The sequence below is a fragment of the Cinclus cinclus genome, chromosome 2 (genome assembly GCF_963662255.1).
Source record: "Cinclus cinclus chromosome 2, bCinCin1.1, whole genome shotgun sequence".
NCBI classification, from domain to species: Eukaryota; Metazoa; Chordata; class Aves; order Passeriformes; family Cinclidae; genus Cinclus; species Cinclus cinclus.
Window position 1 is genome coordinate 38897890 of NC_085047.1, and position 19052 is coordinate 38916941.

Sequence of the window (19052 nt, forward strand, 5' to 3'; positions counted from 1 at the left end):
GCTCCTGCTCGCAAGTGGAAGCATTTGCTGATGAACTGATACTTGGCAAAGATTGGTGTTGTATGGAAAAAATCCCCAGCACCTGCTAGCAAAACAAAGTTATTCATAACATACGGCTGGGTGGCTAAATCTTCACTTCCTAGGGACGGCCTGAATTACACTTGCTGCACGCTGAGCAGCCTGTCTCCCGTGTGGAATGACATGCAGGCAGCAGGAGGATTTGCAGCTCTGAGAAAGGTTAGGATTTATAGTGCTGTCTCTTGCAAGGGCTTACTCTGCAGAAATGATCATTTTGTCTTCACCTTCTCTTTTGGGGATAAACACATCATGGTATAATCATATATATGGAAAAGCAGATCTTTGTGCTCATCAGGGAGCATGTAGCTCCATGAATATATCTCCTGTTGTAAATCTGTCGGTGTCAGTAAGGGGTTTTTTTCACCTTCTGCCTAGATTTGAACATAAATCTTTAACTCATTTCTGTATGGCACAAGTTTTAAATTCTTATTCTGTATTCTGATTTCTTTTCCTGGCCAGTAAATTGTTAGCCTTTCCTAACAAGGTGAATTACTGTGGAGTGCAAAGAAGTTGTCTGGCTAGGGGAAATGTTGTTCAAAATGCTTTTTTCGCTTACACAATATTCATTTGACAACATGCTAGTGATATTGCCTGTGTAATGAGAGGAGAGTTTAAAAATCTGTGTCTCTCTCTAGTCTGTGCTTCAGCTTTGCAGGTAGAATGACATCTTGGTCTTTAAGCTCCTTGATCAATATCTTCCATATGCCTAAATAATAATCTATGTGAGTTAGGAAGAGTTTTCAGTGGTTCTGTGCTATGAAAGAGACTTCCTCCAAGAGGGCACTGATGTACATGGGCTGTCACCTCCTGGTTGCAATATTGAAAACAGATTTGTAGGTTTTTTTCTATCACTGGTGCAGCTTGATGCAAGCCTTTCCTAGGTGACAACTGCAAACCTACCACAATGCTTTGAAATCCTCCTTGTATCCTTTTTGCAGATCCTCATGGCCTGTTCATGCAGGCCATGTAGTAGTCAAAATTTCTTTCTGTAGTCAAATTGCTGTTGTTAATAGAAAAGAATACTGAGAAGAGGTTTCATGCCTTGTGTTTTGATGGTTAGATCATGAGAATAGATTGACTGTTTTTGATGTTGGTGTTTAAATGTCAGGAGCTTCACTGAAAGATGAAGGCCACTTCCCAAGAAATTGAGAGGTTCTGTTCTGCAGCAGATGCGACTTCTCTGCGTACTGTTTAGACTTCAGGTGATGTGATGTTATTGTTCTTCTGCTTCCTAAAATTAATTTTATATTTTCAAATATACCTTTTTCGCTGAAAAGCTGCTTATTTAGTAACATTTAAATAGCTACCATTTGAAAGAGAACTGTGACAGCTCTCTCAAGGAAACAGTAGTAATTTGAAATTGTACTGTTTGTCCATGCTGTGAGGTCTCCAGTCCTGTCCTGTGGGAGGAGACACACTTCCAGCTCCACCAGGAGAAATGCAAATTAAGATGAAAACCTTTCAATCAAGGTTTCTTGACCCTTTTTTTTTTTTCCCCCCATACATGGGGGTGCATAAATACTTTGACTCTCAGAAATTTATCTGAAATCAAGAAACTTTTTTCTCCTCATAGCTCAGAGGACCTAATGTGGGCTCTTCTGGGTTCTTCAGCCTTTGCTGAGTGAAGCTGGAAGTTAAAGCACAGATGGATATCTTCTGTCTTAAAAGGACATGTACAAAAGTCTTTAATGGTTGTTTTGTATTAGCTAGTCACATTGTCTGAATTAATTTGCCTGATGGCCAGCTGGAAACATGCTCTCAGAATATACCTGGGCTTGGAGGCAAAGCAGGGACAGAAGAGAAGGCTCTTCCTTTATCCTTTCTGTGGCCTGCTAAAAGCTCATTCCTCTTGTTTGCTGAAGTAATTTGCCTGCTGTATTCCTTACATTCTATAAAAGTCCTTTTGGCTCTTGTTTACCCAAGAGAGATATGTGCTGTTTTCTTTTTCAAGTATTTTATGTTGTGGAGGTCTTTGGAATTAGAAAAATTAGCCTAGGGAGAAGGAGTCAAACCAAGGAACAGATAGCACTTGTTTCATATCTGCACATTGTGTTAGAGACACATTTTTGGTGTGCAGAAGTCCTGGCAGTTCCTAGGACTTCAGTATTTCTTCTCTGTCTGGTGGGGTGTTATGTTTGGATGCATCCCAGACTGGTGGTTGCCAGAGCAAAGATGAGATAAAGGGCTGATGATCATACCTCTCTCAATTCCTCTAAGGAGCACCAGCCACCTACAGGTCCTTGCAGCTGTTCTACAAGATTTGGGTCCCATCATTAGTTTTCATTCAAGGAGAAAAGAAAAATGACTCAAATAATGAACTGAATTTAAAATCATAGAGTTCTCCATGATGTTCAAGTTTATTTTAAAGAGTATTAAAAATCAAGACATACTGTTTTATTTTTCCTTTTTTCCCTTCCCACTTCAAGGTCAGAGTATTTAATGAGAGCTAGAGTAAAAAGATTCTAGTCTCCTATATTGTTTTATTTTTTCACCTCCTTAGGTAGTTAAAAGGGAGTTGTTTCCTTTTAATCTCTGCTGCTGTTGTAGACCAGTTTTTCTTTCTCAGAAAGTTTTTACCTTTTCCTTTAACCCCTGATTCATTTTACTTTAATTTCCTTTATTTTTTCTTTTTTTTTTTTCCTTCATGGTAACCATGTTGAGCATTACTAGGGAATTTTTTTTAGTGGCTCCTGTCCAAACATTTTAAAGTCAAGCAAAAGTAATCACAACCTTTCTCTTCACTCTAAATATAACATTTTTTGACAAGAAGTGCATTTAAAGAAATGCCTCCTAATTTATGGTGGGTTGCTTTGTACTTTGTTTCTGTAACCTATCTCATTACATTTCCTGTGTGTTAAGTATGTATGTATTATGAACCCTTGAAAACAAATATCCCAGAAAAAAGGAATTCAGTAAATTAATAAAGTATTCTTGGTTTGCCCAACTGGCAGCTTAATAGCTCTTCCATTGGGACTTTCATATAATATAATGATGATATCCATATAAATATATGGATCGATGAATAACTTCAATGGGGTGCTTGTTACAACTCTGCATACTGTATTTGAAATTAAATCAAACTCTAAAAGTGCTGCTTGATATGAAGGTCCAATCTTTCCAGTGCCAACCATGAAATTCTACCTAAAAATACACTTTCTGCTTGTCTGTGTATACATACGTACACATAGCTAAAACATGCTTTCAGTAGCACACACACACATATACATATGCTGCTTCTAGGTGGAATTTAGTGTTTCAGGACTGATAGTGATTGCACTGAACCTCTGAAACTTTGTGGACTATTGGCATGACTGGGTTTGCAGCAGTGTATTTGAGATTAGGTCTTATCCCCAGCTTTCTTTAAGAATTGTAAGATAAATGGAATAGAAGCATAAGGTTGTCACATTGCTTAGGATATACACAACTTTTTCATTAGGTTCCTCTAATCACAGAGCTTTGTAAATGTCTACTTTGATGCCTGTCTACCACAGCAGTCTGTAAGCTTGGGTAGGGCTGAAAGTAAAGTTTCAAATAAGTTTTTTTTGCAGCAGTGATACTCTCAGGAAAACTGATGGCCAGTTATGCTGAACTTGAAAACCTGATGTTGATGATCCTGAAAGATGGAGAGAAGCCGGCTCCTGCTGAACTATTTCATGGACAGGAGAAACTAGACCACCAAATGAGACCTAAATAGGATAAGATAATTCATTTCCTTACTTCAAAGAATAGGTAAATGAATTTCTAGGAAGTTACCATGGGGAAAGAACTCTAGGTGCTCATAATAAACGTAACATCAGTCCCTTCTGTAAGCCAGCAATAATTTTCTCTCTCAGCAGGGACAGAGACAGGTATTGAGGTATAGCGAAAGGATGCTGAAGTGCTCTTTATGAGAGGCAGCAGTACCAACTAGCATCATCTTCCACACTAGTCTGAAGCAACAGCTTTTAGTGTCAGTACTCAAAAGTGATCACATAAAGAAAGCCCCATGAAAATAAGGGACTTTGATATTTTCATAGTGGTGGATTAAATTGATGAATGTTAGTTGTGCTGAAGAACAAGGTGCCACTGCTGGTCTTTCAGCTGAGTGAAATGGCAACAGCAATAAAATCACCTTTCATAGATAAAGTGGAAGCATACCATCCTGGCTGTGCTGGAGGTTTACTTGAGCATGGGGAGACCTCTTTCCCTCACGTACACAAAGCATATTGGAGAATTGTGCTTATTTGATGTATGAACTGTATGGAACAAGTTGTTATTCATAGGACTCAAATGCTATGTGCACAATAATTGAGTGGGCATATTCAGAAGAGGAGCTGCCACATGTGAAATTTGCTGGCTAATGGGGAATGCAGGTCCAGAAGGTGATACAATCTTACACTTTTATTCTCTTTAAAAAAGTTTATTTCTTTTTTTCTTTCTTCTTCTTGTTTTGTGGTTTTTTTTTTAATATAATAGAAAAGAAAATAAGAAGGAATAAAGACAGGGGGAGAACTGCATGTGAAAATAAGTGTATTGAAAGATGACTGCTTTGACAAACACTTGGGATGATTGACCAAATTGATCAGTGTGTTAAATGATGGGATATAGACTGTGGGATCAGGAGGTTGACTGTGGTGTGTGGACATTTCACCATCAGTATGATAAACTGTTTGTTGTTAGTACTGAAACTGCAGTAATCCCTCCATTACACTGGAAGTGAAAACTAATATAAATTCGTATTTCAAAACTTGCATGCAATTTATAAATCTCCTTGGGGAAGTTGAAATTTTGTTGGAAGTTTAAATTAACCTCTATCATTGACAGCTTTTCCTATCCTTTTCCTCCCTGTATTCTAGCTTGGAGAAAACGACGTTTTCAACTAGCTTTTAAATGACAGTGAGAACAACGTATGCATGCAGTGGGTCTTTCCATAATTGCCTTTTAAAATCGATTTTTATGATTTTCACAAGTAGCAGAGCATGTACTCTCATCTAACAAAGATACCCACTGCCTTATGGTAACACCTGCGTAGTTTCCTCAGTCTCCTTTCCTCTGCCTTCAAGGAGGAAGTGATAAGCAGGACTTGGCTCCCAGCTTCTGCAGTACCCTCCAGCAACCTTCAGCCAGTGCCTCCACTTAACTCTGTCTCTGCTTAACCTCACAATTTAGATTCTTGAAGTGAGGCACTGAGCCTTTTCTAAAGGTATCTGTATTTAAAGTAATGACTGCATAATGACTTCCTTATTCTACTTGTTCTTGGTGGCTCAGATTTCATCATTCTTAACTGACCATAAAAAATAAAAAAGGAACATTTGACTATAACAGCGCTACGTACATATTAAAATCCTGTCTCTCTTCCAAACGCTGGGACTGAAAATGAATTTTTCAATATGTTCTGAAAATAAACAAGTTTAGGCTTAGTTGGTGCTGCTGATAAATAAGAAAAAATAATTTCTGTATGTATTTCATATTTCTATATAAATTTATACAAATATGTGTGGTGGATTCTGGTTTTTTTCACTGTCATTATTATTCTGTACTCTGTGCATGTGTATATGGATGTGGTACAGTCTTTTATGCTAAAAAAGTGTGCATACGTACATATATGTAGTTATATATGTATGTGCATATATGTGCACGTGCATAAATACTGCTCAGACAAGTGTGAAAATACCCAGAGCTGGTGTGATTGTGTGTGTGTGCATAGTGTTCTCCCTTTCTATTATGTTAAATACACGGTGAAAGTAAAATCCATGTAAGAGCAATTCAATTAGAAATTTGGTGAGTAATCTTGACATGTCACTTCACAATACAGTTTTTACCTCATGCTTAAGTGTGTCCTGTTTTCTCTCTCTGTCACAGGGTGAAAGAATGATGTGATGGATGTGAATATGGGCCGCTGGTCAGGCTCACGGCTACCTCCGTCATGCCTTGCCCTTCTGATTGTCAAGTTCCTGGCCTCCATTTGCCAGGTGGCTCACGGGACTGTGCCGCTTGGCTTTCACTTCACACATTCCACTTACAATGCCACGGTGTACGAGAATTCTGCAGCCAGGACCTATGTCAACAGTCAGACGAGGATGGGCATTACCATGGCTGACCTTTCATGGGATATCAAATACAAAATAGTGTCTGGTGATGATGAGGGCTTTTTTAAAGCAGAGGAAGTCATCATTGCTGACTTCTGCTTCCTCAGGATAAGGACTAAAGGTGGGAATTCTGCTATATTGAACAGAGAAATCCAGGATAATTATTTATTGATGGTAAAAGGGTCTGTCAGAGGAGAGGACTTGGAAGCATGGACAAAAGTGAACATCCAGGTTTTGGATATGAATGACCTAAGACCTCTGTTTTCACCAACCACGTACTCTGTCACGATAGCAGAAAGCACTCCCTTAAGGACTAGCATTGCACAGGTGACTGCAACAGATGCAGATATTGGGTCCAATGGTGAATTTTATTACTACTTTAAAAATAAAGTTGATCTCTTCTCAGTTCATCCTACAAGTGGTGTTATCTCCCTAAGTGGCCGCTTAAATTACGATGAGAAAAACAGATATGACCTTGAGATTTTGGCAGTGGACCGTGGGATGAAGCTTTATGGAAACAATGGTGTAAGCAGCACTGCCAAGCTTTATGTTCACATTGAACGTATAAATGAACATGCCCCAACAATAAGTGTAGTAACCCACATTCCTTTCCCATCAGACAAGGAACCTACCTATGCAGTTGTTAACGTTGATGACCTAGATGAAGGAGCTAATGGAGAAATAGAATCTGTTGCTATTGTGGCTGGAGATCCTCTAGAACAATTCTTTCTGACTAAAGAAGGGAAATGGATGAATGAGTATAAAATCAAGGAAAGAAAGCCTGTTGATTGGGACAGCTTCCCTTATGGTTACAACCTCACTCTCCAAGCTAAGGACAAAGGATCTCCTCAGAAATTTTCTGCGGTCAGACTGGTCCATATTGCTAGTCCCAAGAAGGAAAGTATCCCCCTGAAGTTTGAAAAAGAAGCATATGATATTCTGATCAGTGAATTTTCACCTCCTGCTGTGGTGGTTGCAGTAGTTAAGCTGATGCCTGAGCCACAGGGTGTGGAATACAGAATATCTCCAAGTGAGGATGCTGAGTATTTTAAGATTAATCCCAACACAGGCCTTATTACTACTGCTCGTCCTTTGAAAATCATCGAGAAGGACCTCTATGAATTAGAAGTATATGCAAACAAAGGTGGTGATTTAAAAGCACAGGTTACTGTCAGGTTAGAGGATGCCAACGATCACACTCCAGAGTTCCAGCAGCTCTTCTACAGCTCATTTGTCAATGAAAGTGTCCCAGTGGGGTCCAGCGTTTTGGCAGTGTCAGCAGTCGATGAAGACCGGGGAGAAAACGGATACATCACATACAGTATTGCCAGTCTGAACTCACTGCCATTTACAATAAACCAGTTTACAGGTGTCATCAGCACATCTGAAGAACTGGATTTTGAGTCCTCACCAGAAAGCTACAGGTTCATTGTGAGAGCTTCTGACTGGGGCTCTCCCTACCGCCACGAAAGTGAGGTGAATGTCACCATATACATAGGCAATGTCAATGATAACAAGCCCCTCTTTGAAAAAGTGGCCTGTCAGGGAGTTATTTCATCTGATTTTCCTGTTGGTGGTCACATCACTGCTGTTTCTGCAATAGACATAGATGAATTAGAGCTTGTGAAGTACAAAATAATCTCTGGAAATGAGCTTGGCATTTTTTATTTAAATCCAGACTCTGGTGTCCTGCAGCTTAAAAAGTCTCTTGTTAACTCCGGCATAAAGAACAGCAATTTTGGCCTTAAGATAACAGCAACTGATGGAGAGAACTTTGCTGATTCTATGTTTGTTAATATTTCAGTAGTTCATGGGAAAGTGTCTTCAAAGACCTTTAGCTGTAGAGAAACTAGAGTTGCTCAGAAGCTAGCAGAAAAATTGCTCAAAAAGGCAAAAGCAAATGTGAAGCTGAATTTGGAAGATGGTTTTCTTGATTTTTATTCAGTCAACAGGCAGGCACCTCATTTTGACAAATCCTTTCCTACTGATGTAAAGGTTTCGGAAGATTTGCCGGTTGGTGCCACCATCCTGAGGATAAAAGCCTATGATGCTGACTCAGGCTTTAATGGAAGAGTACTTTATACAATTTCTGATGGCAATGTAGATAGTTGTTTCAACATTGACATGGAGATGGGGATACTTAGTGTCCTCATGCCCTTGGACCGCGAAAAAACAGAGCTATATCTCCTTAATATTACAATTTATGATTTAGGTAATCCACAGAAATCTGCGTGGAGACTGCTGACTGTCACTGTCGAAGATGCAAATGATAACAAGCCTATTTTTTTACAGGACAGTTACTCAGTTAATATTTTAGAAAGTACAAGTCTTGGTACAGAGATTATCCAGGTAGAGGCCAGAGATAAAGACCTAGGGTCTAATGGTGAAGTGGCTTACTCAGTACTGACAGATACCCATCAATTTGCTATCAACAGTTCCACGGGAGTGGTGTATGTTGCAGATCAACTAGACCGGGAAGCAAAAGCAAACTACACACTGAAGATTGAGGCTAGGGACAGAGCAGAGAGTGGCCATCAGCAGTTTTCTGTTGTGCCCCTGAAGGTTTTTTTGGATGACGTTAACGATTGCTCTCCAGCCTTTATCCCATCCAGCTACAACGTGAAGGTCCTTGAGGACCTGCCAGTTGGCACAGTCATAGCTTGGCTGGAAACTCACGATCCAGACCTGGGCTTGGGAGGCCAAGTCCGCTACTCGCTGGTCAATGATTACAATGGGCGGTTCGAGATTGACAAAGCCAGCGGCGCCATCCGCCTGAACAAGGAGCTCGACTACGAGAAGCAGCAGTTCTACAACCTGACCGTGCGTGCCAAGGACAAGGGGCGCCCAGTTTCTCTCTCTTCTCTTTCTTTTGTTGAAGTTGAAGTGGTGGATGTTAACGAAAATCTTTATACCCCTTATTTTCTTGACTTTGCTGTTATGGGATCTGTAAAGGAAAACTCCCGCATTGGTACAAGTGTTTTGCAAGTTGTTGCTCGAGATGAGGACTCTGGAAGAGATGGGGAGATCCAGTATTCCATCAGGGATGGCAGTGGCTTAGGGAGATTCAGCATCGATGAAGAAACTGGTGAGTCTTGTTTCTAATTTCTCCTTCATAGAGGTTTTTTGCAAAAGCGAAGCTGAGGCACGATTGTTTTCTACTCTTAACAGGAAATTCAGCTCTTCTTAACAGGCAAGATAAAATTATAAGTAAGGATTTTCCAGGCACAGCAATGGCATGATTTAATTACCTGGCTACATTCATCACTCTGTGGATGTGAAATAATGCACATTTCTTTTCAGTGGCTGTCTGATAACTCTATTTAGAAGGCAGTGATAGTTACAGAATGACTCGTTTACAGTCACTGCATTATCTCTTGATCACTGTAAATTATTTAGGGCACCTCCACAGAGTCAAAATACTCATGACCTTGAATCCAGTGTTAAACCCAATGAAAGAAAATAAGGAGCATGAAAGAAAGATTATTTTGTCCTAAAACCAAATTGTGGTCTTGTTCTTGTTGCTGGGAGTCATTTTTCATGGGAGTTATTCTGGAATGACACACCATCCTGTGTAATACACTTTATTGTAGCTTGGTGTTTATCAGTGTTGGTATGCTTATGTAAAAGGTAGAAATCCAGGGAAATGTTCATATCTTTAAATGACCTTTGCTAGCTTTCCTTTGGTGGCTGTAGTGTTATAAACATTGGTGTTAGAAAGCATTGTTAGTATGGTGAAGGTCTTTCAGATGCTGAACTTTATTACCATACCACCCTATTGGAAAATGTTCAAAATGCTAAATACAAAAGTGGGTTTAGTAAAACACTTAAAAACTGGCTGTTTCAATGTCTGGTGGTTGTTGGGAGTAATGGTGCAGCTGTGCACTAGAAGTAGTGAGGAAATTAGAAAATATTAGTCAACAGTTTCAGCAATTACATTAAATATGTTAGGTCTGTGAGTTTACTGTGGTTTGTATGTCTTCTTCTGAAGCTTTTAATTGAGAATGTGGTATTAAACATAAGATTAAAATGTATGTTTTGGCAAATTCAAACTGTTTAATCAAATGTCAACTTTCTAAACTGAACATTATGAAAAACAGACGACATTACAAATGCTGTGGCTCTCATCTAAGTACAAGCAGAGAAAAATATTTTTATTCCATTTTTGCTACAACCTTGCTGCTGCAGCTGTACACAGATGACTGCAGTCAAAACCTCATGTCCAGAAACATCAGACTAGAGTGTCAGAAGTCAAGAGGGCACTTAGTGTAATTTCCAGAAACGTTAGGAACTCACATATCCTGCAGTGCTGATAGTAGCGGAAGGCATTCAGGCAACATTATTTAGACATTCGGACATGTGTTTAAATATTAAGCTCCTGCATTTGAAAATTTTGTCCTGTCTACTTATTAAGTAGCATCAACTTCATCTCAATGGGTTCCTTATAAAGCGTTGGGAGATTGGTGCAAATGCTGCAGTATTGATGCAGAAATCTCAGCATTCGACGTTTACTGAATTTAAAAGAGCTGGTAGGAAAAGTAACTCAGGACATGTCACTCTTAAGTAAAATAACCAGGTTTTCTAATAAGCTGTGCCTGCACTAGTAGAGGTGATGGCCTAGAATAAGTTGTGTCTCTTGTTCAGTAAAGCACAAATCATGTTTTAACATGAGTGGAAATTGTACTCAGTGGTCCACATAAAATATGCTTTCTTTATTTCTTTCCAAAATTGTAATAATATATTTTGTGGAGGCAAAAGAAGCCCCAAATTTTACAAGATGCAAATATTTTTTTCTGCTTTTCACTCTTTCATGAATGTTAAATGAAAATGAACCAATGTGCAGTTTCACTTTATCATTCCAGAAGAGACTTGATAATCCAGCAGAACAAAAGATTTGGGATTCTTGTTTCTGATTTCCCCAAATGCTCAATACCATGTAAGCCTTCTGGAAAGTAGTTTGAAGAACACTTTGGGTGCAGAGCTACAGCCAGGGTGATGTGGAGGGCAGGGCTTCAGGGTTACTCCAGGTCACGGTGTTGTAAGCTGAATGCAGGATTTGACCTTCTGTGTCAAATAGAATGCAACATTAATATTCTGCTATTGAACTGGTGGCAACTTAAATGCTGCTGAATGATGAAGCAGCTTTCTAGCTGTAGAAAAGGGCTTAAGTCACATATTGAATTAATTTATAAAGAGATAGCTGTTTATTTACTTTCAGTGCAGTTCATTAGTCACTTTTAAACTGACCAACTCTATTGGCTTATGTACCGTCTCTCCTGAAATTTGTGAAGGTAAGCAGGAGTGTGAAGTACAACGAATCAATATTTTTGGCTGCTGCCTAAATGAAAAGATGACTGCAGCATCCATTATAATCATTAGGATATAAACTGGGCCAAATTCATCCTGATATATGAGCAGGCTGGACTGCAAGCAAGTCTGTGCTTTCAGCGAAATTCAGCTCAAGTGTATTATTTTTATTTTTCTGAAATATTGCACGTTAATGGTGTTGCCCTGTGTGTTGTGTGAGATGTGCTTTTTCTCCCTGAGGCACACTGATTCTGAGGAGTTGAAATGAGTAGAAGCAGGCCTTCATGATGGATGCACACTACACCATGCAGCTGCACTTTAGTTGTCATGGTGGCCCCTTCTTCTTACACTACAGACGTGTATAGGAGCATAATAGTGCATGTGGAAAAAACAAGGCTCGGGGAGATCTTCCCTCTCTCCAACTGCCTGAAAGGAGCTTGTAGTGAGCTGGGATTCAGTCTGCTCCAAGTAACAAGTGTCAGGACAAGAAGAAATGGCCAGGAGAGGTTTAGATTAAGTATTAGTGGAAATTTATTAGCTGAAAGTGTTGTGAGGGATGTGGTGGAATCACCATCTCTGAAAGTGTTCAAAAAAGATGTGCGGATGTTGCACTCACGGCCGTGGCTTAGTGGTGGACTTGCAGTGCTGGGTTAATGGTTGGATTCCGTGATCTTGGAGGTCTTGTCAAAGTTAAATGATTCTGTGGTACTGTGATCTGTCTCCACCAAGCTTGATTTGGCTTTTTATGTGGGTTCCACAGCAGACTACTCTCCATTCAGGTCAGAACAGTGGAGTCCACGAGCTTGGGAGTCTTCTCTTGTATTGGTCCTTATGGATCTTTCTACAGTGTGTAAATGTGCAGATCTGGATGCTGTTGTAGTTTGGAGTTATACCATGGGTGTGAGCCTGGAATTCCCTTCTGACAGTGCTACTCTTTGCCTCGTGTCATACAGAGTTAGTTTGGAAGATAATTGTTGTTACAGCATTCACTGCTATAAATATGCCAGTTCATACGTGGTGGTAACTGGAAGCATAGCAAGTATTTGCCAGCTAGAAGTGTGAATCACTTCCAGATTTACTTCAGTGGATTTACTTTCCATTTCCAGGAGTCAGAGCCAGTATAAATCTGTAAATTAATAGAAAGTCTCCTGAAGTGGATTTCTGTGGTTCCTGACCTTTCAACTCCATCTGTGGTTTCCTATTACCTAGATAGAAAATGAAATTTCTTATGGGTTTAGAAGTCAGTCATGATGCATAGCTAAAAATCTGGTTTCAGAGTTTTCTAGAGGTTAAAAAAGATGGTGGAACTTTTTTTACTCTTTTTTAAAATTTATTGACTGTTGATATGAATGTTGCAAACATGCCATTTAAAATCCTTGTACTGAGGAACATGTAATGTGATCCTTCTGTCTCTTTTTTTTTTTCCCTTGGAATCCAGATATGTAGTCACTGCAAGCTTCTTCAAATCAACAGGAGGAAACAGGCAACAGAGAGACATTATTAATTTCACCCTAATGTAAAAATATGAAATAAGTTGGGTGAATCATGCTCTAAAAATGTGTAAAGGTCTTTGTGAGACTAGCTCAGGTAGAGGTCTAAACTGAGTCCTTTGCTTTGTTAAGATGTAGCCCATCCCTGTTAACTGTGAACAAGATATACTGTAGCCTTAATGCTAGGTAATTTGTTTTGACTCCTCTCTACCAGATTCATGGTTTTAATGTAATTTTTGAGAGTTACCTTTCATTCCAAAACCCACATATAAGTGTAATTCTAGAAATAAAAAGTAGAAAAAAGGTTTTTAATAAAATAGAGGTGAGAGTAATTTAAATAATAGTTTATGATTTTTCATTTTCTGACAATGCCATGTTAGAGCATCCTACCTGCTTTTCTATCTACAGAAATTTATCAATATCTGATATTTTGATCTTGCAGAAGTGACTACTAACTTTCCACTTGTGCTTTTCTGGTGCTACAAAGAAGCTGGAGCCATTTCCTCATCTTGATTATTGCTTCCTGCCTGGTGTACATCTCCACTCTCTTTGCCAGTCTGCTAATTGCAGTTCCTTAGAAGAAAGTTGTGTAAAACCCATTTTTATAGCTCCAGATTGTTGTGACACAATATGAGCAGAGAAGTGGTAAAAAGTTGTGTGGGATGAGAGTGTGCTCAGAGTTTCCATCACAGGTTAGCTCTAATAGTTACGACTGCTCTTGTGGAAATGGTCTCTGTCAGAGGTCCTACACTGCTGACACTGCTAAATTTTTTTTTTTTTTCAATTAAAAACCTGGATTTTCTTAGCTTCGGTGCGTATACCCTCATAGTGCCTATACCACAGCAAAGTGGTGTATTTTTGTTATTTCGTGAGTTGGTGGTGAGTCCAACAAAGCGTACGGGTTTATGATATCATGTGCCTTGGGAGACTAAATGCCATCTATCAGAACCTCTTTGCTGGCTGCAGTGGAGATTTGAACAACTAGTGGGAGTTCCTGACTTCTTGAAAGGTTGAATTAGATGAGATCAGGCCTAAATGCTGGGATCCTTCTCCTCCCTTTTGGATGATTTGTAGTTCAGCTAAACTGCATTTTCTACTCTAGCCCCACCTTTTAGTCTGGCATCTGTTTCTACATGGTAATGTAACAGCCTGGCACTAGAAGAGTTTCTATATATAACCCTACACTACCCATGGATGTACTGGTAATAGGAAATGATCACAGTGAGTTCTAGAGGAGGAGAGAGATGAGACAAAATCAGCATCTTCTGCTCCAGAGGCTTCTGCAGGACTTGTCAGATTTGGTGGAGCAGCATCTTAACATGCAAGGAATTACTAACTCCACAGCTGGGAAAACTGAAGTTACAAGTTTTTTACTTATTCCCAAGAAAGCATAGGGACATCCTAAGTCCCACTGAAATTAAACATGAAGATAAAACAGTAGTATTAATGAAATGCTTATGGGACCTTAAATGTTCTTGCAAAGCCCATGAGCACGGACTTACGGAATGCTTTCAAAACTTACTTATTTCCTAGGGTTATTCAGGAGCCTGAGTTTCCTAATTTTCAACAGAAATTTAATTTAGGCGTTAGCTGACACTAATTTCTCCCCATGTAAAGTACCTCTGATAAGAATGCAAGCTTGTAGATGACCCTGTAAACTTAATATCTTTTGGTGTTTCATCCCTGAAATTCACATTAACAACCCAGTCCTGTCTTTCACAGTGCTGAAAGCTTAAAGGTACTGACAAATGGAGATAGAGTTCAAATTATTACAGACTCCATGGGTTTATGTATGGTGCTAAGGATGGTGGTCTGATCTTCTAATTGGTCTCCTCATAAGTGATAGAAATTCCTGACAAACTGTGGCTAGAGAAGGCAGTTGGTGCTGGGAAACCCTAATCGTGGCTTCAAATGACTCATAATGGAAACTAGAAACACCAGATTATAGTTTACAATAAACCAGACCTGCCTGCACTGTACCATCTATTTGGCAGAAAGGAATAAATTTACTGCTTCAGATTCCTTGCATCTTGTCGCTCTCTCCTAAAATAGTTTTCAGTTACTGTGTATGCAGGTTGGAGTATCCTTTAATTTACTACAATTTGAGTGGTTTGATAAATATTTATGTGGGACCATTGCTAGGGTTTCCCTGAAACAAACTAAAGTAAAATGAAAATCATTTGTGGAACATGTTTTTCTCCCTCTCAACTGTTTAATTTTATGGAGGTGTGTAGGAGCTAGTGGGTGGATCTGGGTGGACTAACTGGCAGAATTTAATTCACTGTAGAGTTTGGAGACACTAATATTACAGATGTTCTTCATCTTCCTGGAGAGTGTAGGCAGATTTCATTATTCAGAGCCAGTATTTTGGAGCCTCTTTATTATCCCAGGCTTCTAAGTCCATTTTTTCAAGGTAACTTCAAGCCATACTGCAAGAGAAGGGCCAGGGGGTGTTGCTGGGAGGTGGCATGGGAAAAGAGGGTAGTTGACAGGGGAGGCACTTGGAGCAGGCACTCATGACAAAATCATCAGCCCTCAGCCTGTCCATGGTGTGTCTAATGAGCAGCCTCTTTGGGGAGGAGTGTGCCAGATGGATCTCAGAGCGCAGTCCTGGCCAAAATCTGGTCTGTCAGCCTGTGTCTGTGTCAGGCAGGAATGAAGCATTCCTGAGAGCAGCTATTTCTGAGCCTGTGGTTATTATTGTTCTGTGGGTTATCTCTGGCAGCTTTTAACGGTGGAAGTGTTCCTTCATATAAGATTTCTGCTTTTAGGACAACAATCACTAACACTTTTTCTTTATAATTAGTTGTGGTAGAGAACCAGTGATTTTAATACAAATTCTCTGTCCGTGTGTTGATAATTTCCCTGTTGTTTCTAGTTGTAAATTAGTAAGGAATAAGGCTTGTCTTATTTTCACTGGAGCATGTTTAATTTTTTTCTTTTAATAATATGAACCCTAAAACAATACATCTGCTTCTAAAAATATTTACTTTGAAAGGCTTCAAGTATCATTCTGACATACTTTCAAAGTTTCTGAAGTGAGAGCAGTCATGCAGAATTGCTTCATTCAAGCTGTTCAGCTCTCTAGGCTTTATACCCCATAAAACAGCTCACAATGTGCAATTTTTATAGCCAGCTGTAATTTGCATGCTTTCCCTTCTTTGGAAAATGTTTAGAGAATCTCCTTTATTATTCAGGATGCTCCTAGTGATAGGACATTTTGTCTCAATCACCAAGTAGTTTATTTATTAATAGAGAAATGTGTAGTCTGTATTTCCTCCTGTCACCTTTATTACCCTTGAGAGATGTTTCCAAGAGCATTTTGTATTACATGTTCTGTTATTCTCTCTCTTAGTGTATAATCCCAGAAGTGACCTCTGTATTAGCTCATGCATCATCATCCATTAAATTATACCCAGGTACTTCTGCAGAAAGCTTATCTCCAAGGTGTCAGCAAAGGGACCAAGCCACAAGGTAGTGAGTTAGATGATAGAGGAAAATTGACTTCCAGTGTATGGTGTTCAGTCCAAGCATATGAGCATCAAGCTTTGTCTTGGCATCTCTTCAGACTATGAGAAGCAGTTCATGGTCGATCAGAGGAAACTGGAGAAAAATCCATTTCAGCTGCTCCAAAGCACCACTGGAAGTCAAGGGCATTGAGAAGTGATGTTGTTCCTGCAGAAGTGTTATCTTAGGAGCGTATCGAGGGCAATGTGAGCACTCCTCCAGGGATATACAGAGGAGGCTGTTTGGACAATGTCTAAGATTATGTGGAGCCATTTTGTTTCACTGCCTAATCCTTTCTTGTAACAAGTCCAAGAGAGAGAAATCTCCACTGGCCAATAAAATTAAGGACACACTTTGTTGTCTGACCTTGCAGCAGGTTGTGTGGCTTTTTAGGAGCAGAACTAGACAGAGTTAATCAGGAATTTGTGGAGCTGGAGTGGTAACACTGGGCTGATTGCATATGTCTTCCCCTGCTTGAATACGTAGGGTTCGTTCAAGGATTTACCTTGGAAGCTGGATTAAAGGGTGCTCTTTATAAAGCTGCTTTCATAATAAATAATGGTTAATCAGTCACTTGCTTGGAAAGCTTTTCCAAGCTTTCATTGCTCTCATTGCTAAAAATTGTATCATATTTTAAGCTGTGTGGCTAATTTCAGTGTTCAAGTCTTGGAACTTGTAGATGTTTGCCAACAAGGTAAAAATGAAATAAAAAGCCCTTCTACTGTCAGATTTCTTTCAATTCACAAGTACATGTAACAACATGTTTACCTGAAAATAGATGTTTGGAGATGAGCTTCTGTAGCTCATGGAACAGATTATTTTAATCTGTAGTCTGCTGTTTAATGTAAACATCTTTATTGCATTTTATACACTTATGGTGTCTTATTAGCACTGAAGTGTTGCCAGTAAGAAATAACTGAGAGAAAGCCAAACAGAATGCATGTGGGGAGGGGGTTTTCATTGCAGTTGGTTTGCATTAGGTGGTAACACTATTGTGTATCTCAGAGTGAAGTTGTCTGCTGGCATTGACATGGTGATTTTGTCCATGGTGAAGAAAAGGAATAGATCCATTCAGTTGTGGCAAGAAGCTCATCAAAAGTGTTGCTGCAGTGTTTCGTCAGAGTGGGAAGTGTGTGAAGGTGTAGGACTGTGCTTTGTTTCCTCCATGCAGAGGGCTGTGGTACACACCAGTGCATCCCCCACCTAAATGGCTGGGAATATCAGGACATGCTGTGGCACTTACCCACCCCTCCATTGAGATACACGTGTTGATTTTTTTGCTCTTGGATGTGTCAGCTTTGCAGCTGTTACCCACTGGAGACGGTCTGGTTACCACAACCCCCTTTGAGAGGGATGCAGTCTGAAGCTACTTCTCTTAGGAAATACTTTTCAATTACTTTAATGATAATCATGGAGTTGAGCAAAATGTGTTCACTGTACATGAGCAACAATTCTCCAAGGTGATGGACGGGAAAGGTGAGAGTAATCTCATTGTGTGTGGTTTCAACAGCTCTCTGCTTCTGCAGTGTGTTGGCAAGGTCTGCCTATCTTTCACAGCTGAAGCTTTTGGTATCTTAGTTTTGCTAAGATATGCATAGAAAATTAATTTCTGATTTTAGATCTTTGCAACCCATAATGAATTATTTGCATCTTTATTTGGAGATTTTTTCGTCTTCATTTGAAAGTTTTACTGAGAGTTTGTGTTCTGGAAATGTAACTTTACACACATGTCATTAAAAATGGTTTTGCTGTTCATTTCATAAGGTAAAGATTTGGCAAAAAGAAGAAAACAAACTGTTGCTGTGAGTCAGTTAATTTTGTTTTGCCCAAACCCTTTATTTTTACAAGAGGATAATTATGCGATTTAATTAAATTTACCAGAATACTCCACAGTCCCAGATCACCTTTCATCTAGAGTGCACAAATTATTTTCCACATTTTAATGAAGGAAGCTCTTTGATGTACAATGCTTATGTAGTTTCCATTTTACTGAAAGGTGTAGATAAGTTAATAGTTTGAGTTGTTTTTCTCTTTTTCGGAAGCAGGAAGTGACAATGCACAAATTTAAAGCCATGTGAACTTCAGGTGTTTGGCATCTCTGTGATGAATCTGTGGTTAGCCACAGCAAATAGTGGTGGATGGGACACACTCTTCTGAGTCCCAGCATGTTATTCCATCTGAGGCCACCTTTCTTGCACTGTTCAGGATCTTGGAGCTGGTTTTAAAAGGGCTGGATTTTACCATTTATTTTTGAGATAGTTTGTAAGCATGAACTGGTTTGGTTTGCTCTGCTCTACCTCCACTGGGTATGTTAGTTTTTTTTTGGTTTTTTTACTTCTCTTTAATTATCATTTAACAGTAACTCTTCAATGATGGCAGGTTGTAGCATAAGCCATCATCAGTGATTAGTGCAGCTTCCTCTGGGGTGATAACCTTGTTTTGCTGTGGAGGACAGAGCAGTGGATAGCCACAAGCACCAGCAGTGAGGGTCGGTCCAGGGATAACCAGAGTCCCTGTGCTCACAGGACTAGCATCTGGACAGAAACCTAAGCTGGCCTTTAGGGCTAATTCTTCTGTGTGGCACTGAGTGCTCTGAGTGGCTGTG

General features: G+C 39.5%; 1 protein-coding gene across 2 annotated transcripts in view; it reads left to right on the forward strand.

Annotated features, from left to right (window-relative positions):
* The first annotated feature begins 5936 nt into the window (after positions 1-5936).
* FAT3 (FAT atypical cadherin 3) overlaps positions 5937-19052 on the forward strand; it is a 305554-nt gene continuing 292438 nt past the window's right edge. For both annotated transcript variants that reach the window (XM_062487540.1, XM_062487541.1), the window contains exon 1: positions 5937-9231. In XM_062487540.1, coding sequence (XP_062343524.1) covers positions 5937-9231 — 3295 coding nt within the window. The remainder of the gene's footprint in view (positions 9232-19052) is intronic.